The 15,721-nt window shown below is 56.8% G+C and overlaps 1 protein-coding gene across 2 annotated transcripts in view; it reads left to right on the top strand.

The window, feature by feature from the left end:
- HIVEP3 (HIVEP zinc finger 3) overlaps window positions 1-15,721 on the top strand; it is a 57,577-nt gene that overhangs the window by 36,799 nt on the left and 5,057 nt on the right. For both annotated transcript variants that reach the window (XM_057744697.1, XM_057744686.1), the window contains exons 3-4: window positions 5,209-5,384; window positions 11,717-11,803. In XM_057744697.1, coding sequence (XP_057600680.1) covers window positions 5,209-5,384; window positions 11,717-11,803 — 263 coding nt within the window. The remainder of the gene's footprint in view (window positions 1-5,208; window positions 5,385-11,716; window positions 11,804-15,721) is intronic.

Here is a 15,721-nt window from a genome sequence, read left to right as displayed (position 1 = left end):
CCCTACCATGCTTTTCTGGCTTCCTTCCCTGGCTCTTTGCAGGGCATTTTTCTGCAGCTGTCAACACCCTTGGTCCCACCCAGAGCTGGCAGCCTTTCAGGAAGGGCTGTGGGAAGAGTGATGCCGTTCTCATCTGTCTGTGGTGTTACAGGCCCCTGAGAATCCCCGAAAAGGAAGGTGCTAAGGAAACTTGGTTAGCATCACCTAAAAGCATTCGTGTAGCATCTGTGCAGGGACGGGGCTAAGTGGAAAGATCACTGATGGTGTGATCTCAGCCACATCACTTGAACTCTTTGGGCCTTAGTTCATGTTCCTATAAAATGGGGACGATGGCAGAGGGCTGATGGGAGGACTGAATGATGTCAGGCATGTGGCGGTGACTGGTATAGCTAAGGTTAAAGTGTGACTATTTCCAAGGGAGGGGAAGTGACTTACCCGAGATCACCCAACAAGTTCACACAGGAGCCAGAACCCAGACCCAGGTCTCATGCTGACCTCTACCCTATGAAGAGAGTGGTTCCTACCAGGAAGTGGGGAGTGTTCAGCCAGCCAGTCCACCATGGTTACGGAGCTACTGGCTGTGTGTCGCATCTATGGGGAGCCCACAGTGGCAGCTTGAACGTGTGTGTGCTCAGGGACTTGTGGAGTGGGAGCGTCTCAGCTGAGAGTCTCTAGCAGACACGAGGAGAGAAGGCCTTGGCTTGGCTTTTGTCTGTGCAGAGATGAGTACCGAGCACTTGCTGGATATCAGGCGCTGTGCTAGGCCCTGGGGATGCACTGGTGAGTGAGGCAGACGTGCCCCCTCCATGGGGCTAATGGGGACCACATTCTGAGAGGCCGCACAGTACACACAGCTTGACCGATGCCATGAAGGAGGAGTGGGTGGGACCCCCCCAGGACCCCCCTTCCGGGACCCCCCCCCAGGCCCAGGGGTTTTGGAGAGGACTCTGAAGGAGGGGGTCTTTTGGCAAAGCCCTGAAGGAGAGAGCAGCTGGTCAGTCAGTAACGGGTGGTGGACGGGGGGTGGCGGAGGAGGCGGAAGGCCAGAGGAAAGGGACTCAGAGGCACTGGATGACCTTCAGTGTGGTTGATGAGGAAATGCAGTTAAGAGAAGAGCTGGAGAGGTGGCTGGGCCTACCCTGGGCCTTCTGCTCCTGCTGAGTGAGAGGCAGGGCTTTATCCTGAGAACAATGGGAGGAGCATTGAATGGGCCCCTGGGCTGGGAGGAGTGGCAGGACCAGATGTATTTGGGGAGAGCCCCCTCTGGATGTTTTGTTTTATTTTGTTTTATAAATTTATTTATTTATTTATTTATTGGCTGCATTGGGTCTCTGTTGCTGTGCACGGGCTTTCTATAGTCTCGGTGAGTGGGGACTACTCTTCCTTGTGGTGCGCGGGTTCCTCGTTGTGGTGGCTTCTCTTGTTGCAGAGCTCAGGCTCTAGGCACATGGGCTTCAGTAGTTGCAGCACATGGGCTCAATAGTTGTGGTGCACAGGCTTAGTTGCTCCATGGCATGTGGGATCTTCCCGGAGCAGGGATCGAACCCGTGTCCCCTGCATTGGCAGGTGGATTCTTAACTGCTGCGCAACCTAGGAAGTCCCCCTCTGGATGTTTTGTGAAGAAAGGATGCAGCAGGGTAGCAGCGGGGATGGTGGCCTGGGCTGGTGGCGACTAGGAGGTGGGCCTCCTTGGAGCATATGCGGGATGTGGCACTGACGGCGCGTGGTGGTGGATCGACCATGAAGACTGAAGGACGTGGAGGCACCAAGGATGCTGGCCTGGCCACCACCGGCTGTGTGTGCCATTTACTGATGCGGGGACCCAGGAGGTGGTAGTGCAGGTGAGGGGACATGGAAACATGGTTCTGGGCACATGGGATGTGAGATGCCTGAAGACCACCAGAGAGATGATGAGGGGGCAGTTGCATGTAGAGAAGAGGGGTCAGAGCTGGGGAAAGAGATAGGGGAGCCACCAACATCCAGGTGCAAGGCCAGGCATGTGCAGGAGAGCTCACCTGGGGGAAGGTGTGAAGGGAGAAGAGTGCAGGTTGGCACCTGGGGAGGACCAGCATGGGAGGTGAGGGCAAAGAATGAGCTTGCCGAGGAGACCCAGTTACCAAGCCAACAGTTGCCTTTGGAAGGCAGGCGACAGGACTGACAGGATGAAGCCACTGTCACTTGAATTTGACAGCCTGTGACGTTGGCAGGAACAGACAGCCGGAGAGCTGGGCTGAGGCAGTGAGAAGGCATGAGTACCAGTGTGACAGCCCTTTCCAGACTCTGGCTGAGAACGGAAGCAGACAGGGCAGTTGCTGGAGAGGGCTGAGGTCCAGGGGGACTTTGGGGTTGGTTGGTACCGAGAGAACTGAGCTTGCGTCCGTGGTGGTACAATGTGTCGGAAGGGGGAGGCCTGAAGTTGCTGGGGAAGTAGCGGGACTTTATAGGGAGGGGTCTTGCACAGGATGGAGGGGCTGACCCTGAGCTGGGCATGAAGGAGGAGGTGGCCTCCAGTGGGAAGAGGGTGCAGCCCACACGGGACAGCTACTCCACACCTGTCCCTGAACTTGACTGTTTGGGAACCACAAAGCTGTACAACCCCAGTACTGGCCTTTGAGAAGCAGAGAAGTCACAGGCTCCAGGCCAGCCTACCAGGACTGCCCTCTTCAAGTCCTGGGACCCCAAAGCGGCCACCCTCTTCCTGATCTCCATGACCTGGACCCTGCTGGCTGCCTCCTCCTCTCACCTCTTTTCTCTGGCTCCCAAATCATATACTTTCCTGGTTCCCTACCAGGAGATCTCTGCTTGGGGGTGGCTTTTGGTGCCATCTTTCTACCCACCCTTACATTTGGGTGCCTCCCAGGCCCTCTCACTTCCTCTTCCTATTTTCAAACTCTCTTGAGTGGTCACCTCGCTCCTCACAAATCTACATGTCCAGCCCTGAGTCCCATGGATTTCCACCTGTGTACTGCACATTTCTTCAACTCCCTCTCACAAGTGTCTCACACTCATCAGTTAAGGACGAGAGTCCTGTATCACTTCCCTCTAAGCCTGCAGATAGTACCACTTGAGCTGGCCAAGTTGAAATCTTTCTATCTTTCTTACTCCTTGATGGTGGCCCCTGCATCATCCAGACGGCCACCAAGGCCTGTGGATTCTGTACCCGTAAGGCCTCGAATCCCTGTCCTAGAACACGTGCCTTATACCCAGACTCTATCTCTCCTCCTGCAGACCATTCCCCTTGGTGCCAAGGAAGCATCTTCTCTTGAGACTTTGTTTATCTTTACTAAAACTTTGATCAAGTCTCAGCTTCTTAGCATGGCATTCAAGGCCAATGGAGACCCAGCCTGTCCTGCCCACCAAACACTCCAGGCCTCTTAGCACCCATGCCTTTGCTTCTGTGGTCCCTGCCTGGAGTCCTCCCTTCCTGCCTCCATCTCTCAGCATTTTCCCCAGCCCCTCCCAGCCCAGGCTCCTCCCTTGTGCTCCCCAGCAGCTTGTGCCCCTTCCATGGAGTGTGACAAAGTGGCGTCCAGGGCTGTGTACCTGCTTCCCCACGCCACCCCCAAGTCAAAGCCCCGCCCTTGGAGACTCAAGCAGAGTCCTTTAAGCTCACTATGGAGGGAGAATGAAGGGCCTGAGAACAGGCGAGATAGATGGATTCTGCCTGCTTCTGAGCTGACTTGAAGGGCAACTTCAGGAAGCCCACATGTGGTAGAGGTCAGGGCGGCTGTGGGCCTGGGTGGGAGGGCGTGAAGGAAGGGGGACCCCGAAGGCGCCATCACGGTTGGAAGTAGGAGGGGAGGGGCTGCCACGGACCTGCCGAGCAGGGCCGAGTGGAAGTGGCATGTGTGTATGTGAGTGTGTGTGAGTGTGAGTGTGTGTTGGTGATCGCTGTGCCTCTGCCTGCTGGCTCCCTTCTGCAAAGCCCCTCCTGCAAGCCCATCCTTGTGCCATCCTCTAGGATGAGGCGATGGCCCCAGCGGAGCAGGACTGAGTCCCAGCCACCGTCAACTCCTCCCCTCCCTCCAGCCCCCTGGGGAGGGGTGTGGCCTCTGTTTCTGCAGAGTCTGCCTCCAACACCCAGCAGGAGGCCTGCTCATGCTCACACTCACCCCATACATCACCCCTGGCACAGGAGTTGGCACCCAAGACACCTGGGCCATTGGACCCTCAGGCCTCACGAGTCAGAAAGCTCTTCTCCTGGAATTACTCCAGGATCCCCTCCCTGGGCCCCTTCGCAGCCTTCCTGTCCCTGTCAAGACACTCGCACGTCTATAGCATTAGCCCAACATGGCATTTTGATGAGGAAGGTATCAAGTGAGCCTGTGGGGCACGTGGGTTCCTTCTAAGTGGAAATCAGGGCATTCTGATTCAGGGTCAAGAGCGCAGTGGCCCTGAGGCCCAGCAGGTGGGCCGGCCGCCCCAGGAGGCTCCTGAAAGTTGTTGGCACGTCCCGCCGTGACCCCAAGTGATCCCTGGAGGCCTTGTGAGAGGCCAGGTGGTTGGAATCTAGGTCCTAAGAGCTTCCGGCTCGGCTGGAGATGGGACGGGGGAGAGAGCGCAAGGCCCCTGGTTTCCAGACTCTGAGGACAGGGAAGTGATGGTGCCCCTGTCCCTCCCCTCCCACGCGCAGCTGAGTGGCCCCCCAGCAGACTGGTTTAGTGCTTGTTGCCCCTCGTGGGGGATGGACAGGCTTTGAGGCAGGTCTGTCCCTCTGTTCTGTCCCTCTCTGGCTATGGGAGCCTCAGGCTCTTAAGGGCTCTTCGTGGAGATTGTGATTGAATTCGGGCAAAGTGCCCGGCACAGAGTGAGCACTTGGTCAGTGGCGGCTGCCGGAGCTGTGGCCGTTATCTGTTTTACTCTGTTACGCGATGGCCCGGAGCGGCTGCTCTTTGGGAGCAGGGGCCGGTGCCGAGGCTGGATCTGGACCAGAGGCCCTCTGTGCACCTGTGGCTTCCCTCCCGGCAGGGAGCGCCAGGGTCCGCTGCCTCCCAGGGAGAGGAGGGGGCGGCCCCCCTGTCTGAGGGCAGGGCAGGTGCAGGGGTCCATGGCGGATCCCCCCACCCGTGGTTCTCTCTGCTCCGCGTCCTCCTCCGCCAGCGCCCCTGAGGGCTGGATGCGGCCAGGAAGCGCGTGCGTCTCCTGAGGTGGGAACCTGCCTCGTCTCCTCCTTTTTTGTTCCTTTACCATGACGCCTGTTGCTCATAGGTACAAATCAAACGAAGAGTATGTATATGTGCGAGGCCGCGGCCGAGGGAAATATGTTTGTGAGGAGTGTGGAATTCGCTGCAAGAAGCCCAGCATGCTGAAGAAACACATCCGCACCCACACTGACGTCCGGCCCTATGTGTGCAAGCACTGTCACTTTGCTTTTAAAACCAAAGGTAAGAGACGGTCAGCGGGGCACTGGCCCTGCCTGCTGCAGGGAGCTCCCCTCTGGGAGCCCCAGCGCAGAGCCCCGGGGCCCGGACCTCTCTGCCTGGGGCCTGGGCACCCCCGATTCCTGGGCTCCCCGGTGACAGAGCAGCCCGCTCCAGACTGGGCCGTGGCGCCCCCCCACCGCGTCCTCTTGGCTCTCACAGCGGCCCCTCCACCCTCCACCCACGCAATTCCCGTTACGGCCAGGCGGTGGCACTCTCGCGCACAGTGCCTGGTTTTGTATTTGATCTCATCACCCCTTCCTTTCGCATGTTTCCTTAGCCCTTGATCCACCGACCTGATGAGTTCCAGCATCCACACTGGTCACCGCCACTCTTGAGTTTGGAAATCCATTCCACCCCAAGCCACTTAACACACTCGCATGGTCACTTCTCATGCCAGACTTTGCCCCTGCCTCCACCCCACCTCACCTCTCAGATCATGTTGCTGCTCCGTCCAGCTTCTCTACGGCTCTTAGCACAGGGCCGGGCTCTCCCACCCCCCGACCGGCAGCCCTGTCATTCCTGCCCTGCCACAGTGCACAGCAGGCTCAGCTCAGGCTCTGGCAGTTACCTGTGAGAGGAAGGAAGACTGGCCAGTGAGGGTGCACATCCAGAGTGCTGTGATGGGTGATGGGGGCGGCTGGGGCCGCTGCAGCCACCCAGGACCCTGGTTTGGACCAGTGAGGCTGAGTCCATGAGACTCGGACTAAGCTCTCCTCTGCTCCTTCCACTTGCGGCTCCTGCAGGGCAGGCAGGAAAGGCATCGAAACCCGCTTCTTCTTTTCTGGTAGCTGAGCAGACCGAAGTGCCTCAGAGGAAGGCCTGGGGCTCTCGGAGCCCTGGTGGCTTCAGCCTCTTGTGCTTTGCAGATTCCTGGCTCAGGGTTTGAGCACGAGGGTCCTGCCTTCTGCTTTGGGCCAATTGGGGGCCTCCACGCCAGCCCCCACCAGAGCCACGTGGTTTCTCAGTAGATGGAACTCTAGAGTGGGTTCGATTTTGACGCCTGTTGACCCTCCTTTTGTTGGTAAAGCTGCTCCTAGGAAGAGATGTCAGGCAGCGGCTTTGAGGAGGGCCCCTCCGGGTCTTCGAGCCTTCCTTACTTCCTCCTCCTCTTGTTGGCCCCTTCCGTTCTCTCGGTGCTAGGTCAGAGAGCAGTTTATCTCATCCCCTCGCTCACAGCCCCCTCTCTGACTGGGTGCCCTTCTCTGATCTCCTGACCCTGTTAGCCTGCCCTCCTCTGCCCTTTCACCATCATTCTCAAGTGGAGCTCAAACTTTCCCTCCAAGATTTGGGTTTGAATAGAGATGACCAACCTCCTTCCTTGCCCTGACCCTCTTCTTTCTTGGTGTCTCATCAACCACATCCCAAAGGGCGCCCGGAGAGGACTGATGGGCCTGGAGCCCCACCATGTGCAGGGCACCTCACCTAGCATGCCTCAGCCCTGGTCGTGGGCTCTGTCCCCCACACGACCCCTACCACCCCTCTTCCTCTGACCTTAGGTGGCCAGTTGGGACTTTATGGAGGAGAAGGATGGGAATAATGCACCAGAAGTTCAAATTACGGTCTTTGAACGCCAAAATCTTTTTGTCTCAGCCCTCCTTGAAGGTGAAGAAAATGGGCCCCCCAAAACAGAAATGACTGTCAGAGCTGGAGCTGTAACTACATGCCAGGACCCCTGCCTCCTGGGCATCACCCCACCACCTTCCTCTCTGTGAGCAGTTGCCCCCCTGTCTGAAAGGAGTGGCAAAATCAGGTGGCCAACCAGGTGGCCTCCAGAGTGGATCACAACTGCTGGCCCTATTCCCAGGGCGTGTCCAGGGGACCACCCCACTCTGTTCTCAGTGTGAGGAGCCCAGTCCTGAGAGTGCCTCCCAGCCCGGGGCCATTGCAGAGCTGCCCACTGCCTCCGGGAGCCATCATCCTGCCACTTGAGACTGGAAAGACCCTTCGGGCTGAGTTCCCTGCCAGGGCAGTCTCCCAGAGCAATCCCTATTCAATTCCCTCTGACTTTATTGACAGCAAAGGCCTGGTTTTTTTCTGCCAGGTCTGAGAGAGGCCTGGGTCTCTGGCAGGAACACCCCTTTTCCGGGAGATTCCTGCATTGGAAGCCACACTGCCGAGTTGTCTGCAGTCCCTTCCTGGGTCCCTCTGAGCCAGCACAGAGCCCTGGAGGGTCCAGAGCGTTTAACCTGAGTGAAGAGTCTGCAAGCCCTCTGAGGGCCCTGAGGGTGGAGCTTTGGGGGTGGAACCCTGGGGGTGAAGCCTGGGGGTGGGGCCTTAGGTGGCGCCCTGAAGGCCCCTCCCAGGAGAGTTTGCCCTCACCCTGTGATGGGGAGTGCTGAGCTCTAAGCAGATGCTCCTAGAGGCTTCTGGAAGATGACACCTTCCAGAGAAAGAGCAGCAAGCTCATCTGAAATAGTGGAATCTCAACCTCTGAGACTCAGAGAGGGGTGAGTGTAGGTGGCGGCGGGTGGAAGCAGAGCCAGGTTGCTCTGGGCTCGCTCTGCACGAAGCGGGGAGTGAGGGAAGCCGCAGAACACTGCAGCTCCCATTTCCCCCTGGAGTCATGGACTCTTCAGCCATCAGCCCAGAAACCAAAGGCCCCCTCCTCTCAGGGCTCCTGCCTCCATCCAGCTGCCTCCAGCTCCTCCCTCCCCTCATCCTCGGCTCGGGCTCAGGCAGGCTGCGTGAGAGATGAGGCTGGGTCAGGTGGTCCTCAGGGCCCTCCGTCACCACCGCCTGGCTACACCCCGCTGGCGAGCCCTTCCTGTCCGTCTCTGTCTGCCTGTCTGTGTCTCCGTCTCTGTGTTAGACGTTGTGGCGGCAGCTCCGGCCCCTGGGCGCTAGCCAGGGGTTGTCTCAGTGGGTGGGGTCGGGAAAGGCCCACTGGAATGTCCCTATGGGGGTCGGGGGTCTTGGGTCCTGGGTCCTCTTCTCAGAAGTTTCCCAGAGGCCAGCAGAGTGGCTGTGCTGGGTCTAGGCCCTTGCGCCGATTGCCTGGAGACAGAGCTGGCAGTTTGGGGCAGGCCTCAGGGGCCGAGGGAGGGTGGTTGGTCAAAGCCCAAAGCCAAATGGGGCAGACAGGGTCATCGGCTGATGCCCTCGGTGGAGGGTCCGCCTCTGTTCCCGATGGCCAACATTTTCCACTCGCTTGCCTTTCCTCCTTCGTTCCAGGACTGTTGGTTTTTGGTGGGGGGCTGGGACGATGGTGAGAAGCTGTGAACTCTGCTTGGCAGGCCGAGGCCCTGACCCATGATGAGGAAATGGCATCCAGGCCAAAAAGGACACCTGTGACCATTTGGCACACCTCCCTCAATTCACAGAGGAGACAGGCCCAGGGAGGGGAAATCGAGGAAGGCGCCGGATAACGCTCAGGGCTGCACATCCGCTCCTGTAACCCCATGGCCTATCGCGGCAGCCGCTCAGACTCCCAGCTCCTCCCTGAAGCCACTGGGGGCAGGGACAGAGGAGAAGCTGGAGTCCAGGGGCTGCCTGGTGTCCTCTCCTGGGGCTTCCTGAGCCCAGACCGGCTGGCAAAGCCATTTACATCACAAACATCATCTCAGCATCTCTCGCCTCCACACCCAGTGCAGCTGTGGCAGTCTCCCCAGGTGCTCAATAAAGAGTGATTGATTTGGGGGGAGAGGGGAACACACAGTATGGGAAAAAAGGAGATTCCATACAGTGGGCATCTGCTCTCTGACAGGCAGGCTCTGCTGCCGCTCTACACGTGTGTCCTCACCAGCTCCTCCCAGCATCCCCGAGAGGCAGGTATTACTTTACAGTAGCAGAAACTAGGGCTCAAAAGGTAAAGAGCACACAACTAGCAAGTGGCAGGGCCCAGACGCGACCCAAGGCCATCAAGCTCCTACACATTCTGGTTCTGGTCTCTGGAGTCCCGAGACCTGGTTCCATGCGCGGCTCTGCACTAGCCAGCAGTGTGGTTTTGACTGGTTGGTTCAGCATGTTGGTGAAAGGGAGCCCCCCCCCCCCCCCCCAGCATCCTGACACCTGCTAATCTCGTCTAATGGCATCATCGACTAGGGCCGGGAGTTGGAAACAGACGCAGGAGGACCCTGGGCCTGGTGGGGGGGACTTCCACGGTCTGTGAGGTTCCTTTCCCACTCACAGTTGTTATGCACCCATCACGTGCTCAGCATCTAACTTGGCTGAGTAAGACCCGAACCTTCCAGGCAGAACGTGTACGAGAATAATGTCATAGCCAGGAGGAGCGGTGTGCATCGTCCCCTGGGGTCCGAAGCGGTCAGGGGATGGCGGGCTGGTCTCAGAACCTCGGGGGACATTCAGTTTCTCTGGCCCATGGAAGACCCCAGTTGCCTTTACCACCCCTTGACGTGCTGCTCAGGCTTTGCCTGCTCACGACAGCGAGGGCAGAGGCCCATGATGTTGGACAGGGGACACTGGGGACCCTCCGGCCCTGGGGTGACTCTGGAAGTTATGGTTCTGCTCCCCATTCAGCCAGGGGTAGAAGATTCAAGTTTCTGTCTAGTTAAAGGAGGAAAATTTGAGTTGGGAAGGATGGAGTTACAGACTAGGACTAAGGGAGAAAAGAGGAAAGTAACAGGTTCTCTCCATTCCTGCTGCCCTCAACCTGCACACCTCAGGGAATCTCAGCTTAAGGTTCCCATTATCTTCTCAGCAAAACCCTAAGGTTCCTTAAAATTCTCAGAATGATTGAAAAACACCCTTTGGTTCATCTATGGGCTCTTTCTCCCAAGTCACCCATCTATCCTCCCGTTTATCCATTTCTCCCATCCTTTCATCTGAATAGTTTGTCTTCCTATCCATTTATTTTCCCATCTTTTCTGTTCCTCCACTTCTCCCATTTGTCCTCCCACCAATCCTTGTTTCCATCCACCTGCCCATTCTTTTATCCTCCTGTCTGTTTGTCCTCCCGTGCACTTCTGTGTGCTCCATCCATCCATCCATCCATCCATCCAACCAGCCATTCTCCCACTCACCCATGTCGCCTCCTCTCCCATTCTCCATCCTCTCGTATGTTTATTGATCCATTTCCATCTATCTTTCCATTTATTTTTATCCTCCATCTGTCTATCCATCTGCTTATCTACTCATCCAGTATCCCATCCATCTGTCCATCTCCTTCCTGTTCCTCCCTCCCTATTTCCTCTTACCCAGTTATCCATCCATCCATCCATCCATCCCTCCATCCACCAATCTCTATGCATCTGCTCCCAGAGTCCATTCTTCTCTCTTCCATCCATCTGTTCAAACTTGCTAACTGATAAAGATTAGAGCACCTGACTCAAGGAATTTATAATTTGTTATATGAACTATCGTATGGAAATACAGCAATCTGCAGAGCAACCGTGAGCACATCACAGTTTGGAGGTAGTTGCTAAGCCCAAAGGAACATCCTGAGACATGTGGCTTGCATCCTTCTGGGGCAGGCTGGGGGTCCTCTGGTGCTCCTATGTAGAGCGCTCCTTCCCACAGGGCTTTGTGGCCTGTGAAGAGCAGTGCACATGTGCGGGAGAATTGGTGTCACTATCTTTCCCCTGATTCCACAGAGTGGCTGCCTCTGCTCTTCAGCCCACTGCGGACAGTCAGCCACCCCCACCCCCCACCCCCCCCAGGGCTTTGTAGGCACAGGGAGGGCAGAGCCTTTGCTCGGTGGTGGTTTGCACCACCACCCCTGGCTGTGTCTGCGTGGCAGTGACCTTGGAGGCCCAGGAAGAGGGCATGACTCTCTAAGGAAGTCAAAGCTTGGGCTCCAGCCTTGTGGCCCCAGGTCCCTGTCTGGAAGACTTCTCTACACCTTCTGCCCTCTCTCCATTTCTAACAGTAGCTCTGTCCTGGTTCCCCTTCCCAAACCCCAAGATTCTCCCTGTGGGCTACCCCAGCAGTGTCCTCGGCCCGAAGGGCATCCTCAGTACCCACCCGCGTGCTGGTGAACGGGAGCCCCACTCTCGTCCTGGTCCTGAGGTGACCACTAATCCTGTTTGATGAGTGTCACCTGCTCCTGGGCCCAGAGTTCAATCAAAGGCAGGAAAAACTTGTTGTACATGACTTGTCTTTTAATTTTTTTTGTTTGTTTTTTTAACCAGCATCTCACGTCCTCATGATACCCTTTGTCCCCTCACAGCCCCTCGCCCACCCTACGCCAGCTGCTCTGTATCGTCCTGCACGGTGGCTGTGGCTGCACATCCCACCTGAGCACCTGGGCGGACGGATGTCCCGGCACCTGCCAGCCAGGCGCCACCCTGGCCCTCTGCCCTCCAGCTGAACCTGAGTCTGTTCTCGTTCCTTTCCAGGGAATCTGACTAAACATATGAAGTCGAAGGCCCACAGCAAAAAGTGCCAAGAGACGGGGGTGCTGGAGGAGCTGGAAGCCGAAGAAGGTAATGAATGGCCAGCTCCGTCCTGCCCCTTCTCCCTCCTCCCCACCTCCCCCTCATCCTCCGTCCCCCTCGCCCTCCTCTTCCTCTCTGTCCTCCTCTCCTCTGCTCCCCCTCCTCTCCGTCTTCCGTGCCCTCTCCTCCAGTTTTCTCAACTACAGGGAGATAAATGTTAAAGGCACAGAACGACTGCCCGCCTCCTCCTCACACTTACAGCACGTGCTAGGAGCTGTAGCTGTGGTGCATTAGGCTCTGCGGTGCAGGTGGAGCCGCCGGCGCCCCGTGGGCGCTCAGTGAATGTATGGGGAATACATTAATACATGAGTACTTGGAGTCCACATTGACTGAGCACCCACTCTGGGTCAGGCCTGCTCTAGACACATGCCATGATTATCTTGGCACATCCTCACAGTGATGCTGTGAGGTGCATACTCTTATACGCTCCACACTCACACTCAACACCGACACACACTTGGCATGGGCCTGACGCCCGGGCCTTTCAGAACTAGAGATTTTCAGACAGACCTGACAGCCCCATGTCACCTCCCAATCCCATCCCGCATCCCAGCACTGCACTCTGACCTCAGTCCCCCGTCCGCAAGATTAGAGCCATATGAGAGCCAGTTTCTGAGAAGATAAGGCAGAGGGGAAGGTGAGTCCAAGGCAGTGTGTCTGGCTGGGTCCTGCCCAGTCTCAGCATCTAGGAAGGAGGCCAGAGGGGCTTTGGCGGGTAGGTGAGCTGCCAGAGGTGTTCTTCCTGCACTGGGCAAACCTTGGAGCAGATTCCCTAAAGTCAGAATCAAGAATTACAGTGTGACAAAGAGAGGTGTGTGTGTGTGTGTGTGTGTGTGTGTGTGTGTGTGTGTGTGTGTCTGTGTCTTGTTTGTTTTGATTTGGGAATGTATCTGCAGTCTTAAAAAAGAGTTAGGTATTTCCTTTTAGGTGAAATACATCACGTGTATTGAACTGAACACAGTGAACTTGGGGCTGTACCCCCCAAAATGAGGATGTGGGGTTCCCATACTTATCAAGAAAGTACAACAGGCCATTTACAGATGTCTCATTGAGTCCTCATAACTGTGGTAGAAACATGTTGCCCCATTTTAAGTTGAAGACATTTAGTAAAGCTCAAACAGGTAGAGGCAGTTGCCTGAGGTCAGACAAAACCACTAGCTCCATGCCACTCCAGTGCCCGGTGGGCTGGACGGGGGAGCTGCACCCAAGCCCGGAGCCCTCCCTGGGTGGGAGGCAGGGGGTTTCAACTGGCACCACACTGGGGGTCCACTGAGGGACCCCGAGCTGTCCTTGCCCCTCTCCCAGCTTCATCTTCCCATTGAGACCTGGAAGGATGATCTTATTTGAGGATAAAATCAATGCATTCATTCTAGAAATAATTACTGAACACCAGCCCTGTTTCAAGCCCTGTTCTGGATACTAGAGGTTCTGCAATGAATGAAACCCAGTTCCTGTCCTCGGGACGCCTGCATTCTAGGGGGCAGCCGGACAATGAACAAATGTGGAATAGGGCAAGACTCGAGTATGAAGCAGAACAGCCTTGAGGGGCTGAGAAGGGTGGGGAGTGGCCTCTCTCTTCGGGTGGTGGGAGTAGAAAACATGAGGTGAGGGGTCAGAAAGCCAGGTGGGGACTGGACAAGGGCTCTCCCTGCAGAAGGAACAGCAGGTGCAGAGACCCTGAGGGCCACAGTGCGGGGAGATGAAGTCAGAGAGCTGGGGCTGTGAAGGTCAAGGGATGGACTTGGCCGCCTGGTGGAGCACCGGCCCTCTGACATTCCTTGACTGTATGCAGAGGTTGGCCGGTAGGGGCGCGGCTGGAGGCAGTGATGCAGGCTGAGCACGTGTTGGACTGGGGGGGGGGGGGGGGCGGAGCTGAGGGAGGCGGGGAGATGTGGTCGGATTCTGCATACATTCTGCAAATAGAGCTGATGGGGTTTGCTGACGTATTGGGGATGGGGGAGACATGAAGGTAAAAAAGAGCCAAGGATGACTCCGAGGTTTATGGCCTAAGAAACTAAAAGGATGGAGTTGCCACTGCCCGCGATGAGGAAGATTCGGGGAGGAGCTTCTCTGTTAGACTGGAAGTGGCGGTGGGAAGCACAGCTTAGGGACGACTGCCTCCGGGTGGCCTGTGCGGCGCCGCAGCCCCGCCCCTGAGGGTGAGGAGGTTGAGTACCAGCGCCACCGTGTGGCCAGATCCCCTCAGCGCCCCGGCGCGCTTCATTCCACCTGGTCCCAGGCCCCAGAGAGGCGGAGCTTTGTGGAGCCTTGACCATGAGGGGCATGGGGAATGGGCCATCCGGCTGGGGCATCCCATAGAGCCCTGAAGGAGCCCAGATGTAGGGGGCCTGGCGAACCCTGTGCTGGGCAGGGTACCCTTGGCTTCCATCACTCCTGCTGGGAGCCTAGAGCACCAGCCCTCTCTGCCTCTCAACTCCCTCAGCTGTAAAGAGGGCCTTTAGGATTCTTCCCACTGAATATCAGGAGTCACTGGTCCTGACTCCCTGACTGGTAGCACTACCCCTGTGTGCTTCAACTGCAAGATGAGATGCTCTGAATGCGGCCTGTCTGATGAGGTTGTGGGGTACTTGGGATGAGAATAGCTAATGTTTATTGGGTACTTATTAGGTAACAGACCCCCACAATCCTCCCAACAGCTTCATGAGGTGTCTTTTATTAGTCTTACCCCCATTTTACAGACAAGGAAACGGAACACAGAGAGGAAAAGTTAATTATTCAACATTACACAGCAAGGAAAGGGTGGAACTGAGGTTCAAACCCAGACCGTTTCCTGCTTCTCAATGCACAGAAAGACTTTTAAATTGGCAGTGTCAAAATGCAGGGGTTGTAAACCTTGGTCCTGACTCAGCCACTACTCTCCGGGTGATCTTGGGGAAGTACTCGCCCACTGAGGGCCTGGATTTCTCCACAGGTAAATGAGGCTAGGTGACCTCCTGGGGCTGAGGTGGGCTCCACTGAAGTCTTAGGCGTGAAAGTAAATGCCTGGGGCAAAACTTCAAGGTGTGTTTTGCACCTCCCTCACCATCCCTACTCCCTTCCCAGTACCCAGTCCCTTCCGCTTTCTCCCTGTTCTGCTCCCAGCTGCCAGGAGGCCATGCCCTTGGTCCCTTGGCCTTCCCTTCACCTGCCAGCTCCAGCTCCACCCCATAGTTTTTGACCTGCAGCCTCTTGAATGCCATCTGTCCTCCACTGCATGCATCTTGCTGCTGTGTGTTGAGCTGTGTGGAAGCACAGATGCTGGGGTTTCTAGTCCCAGGGCAGCTCGGCATGGTGGGGTCCAGAAGCCTGGTTGCACCAGTGGCCTGAGTCAGCTTGTGTGTCCAGCTCTCTTGGTCAGTAGTCAAGTGGGTGCGGGTGTGAGCTTCGTGTTGGACCAGCAAGACCCAAACTCTCCGGAGTCTGCCAGGTGGGCTGGATGTTAGCAGAGCTCTCCCTGGAGTCCTGGTCATTTCAGAGATGCCCAAACTAGACCTGCATCCTATTAGAGGTGACCCAGCTGCTTGTGCTGCCCCACAGGGAGCCAGACCAGGAGACTGGTATTTCAGAGCTCCATTACCCCCAGCTGGGAGCACCAGGGGCTCTGCAAGGGCAGCACCTTCTGCGGAGAAGAGTGGCTAGGATGATGCCCTGCTCTGCCGCCAGCCTGTGGCGAGCTGAGCCAAACCCCCCACCGAGGCCAGGGCCTGCCACCTGTTGGATGCCACTGTACCAGCCAGCAGCAGCCTGGTCACAGTGACAGAGATGCATGTGAACTGACCATGCCCAGTGCTGCTGGATCGGCCAGCATGGCTGCCGGGTCTCAGAATAATAGATTTCTTCATGAATGTATGAAGACTATACACTGACATAATTATGAGGGTGAGTCAAAAATTACTCACACTCCAA

This window comes from Hippopotamus amphibius, chromosome 1, assembly GCF_030028045.1.
Source record: "Hippopotamus amphibius kiboko isolate mHipAmp2 chromosome 1, mHipAmp2.hap2, whole genome shotgun sequence".
NCBI classification, from domain to species: domain Eukaryota; kingdom Metazoa; phylum Chordata; class Mammalia; order Artiodactyla; family Hippopotamidae; genus Hippopotamus; species Hippopotamus amphibius.
This window is presented reverse-complemented; position numbering and strand designations above follow the sequence as displayed.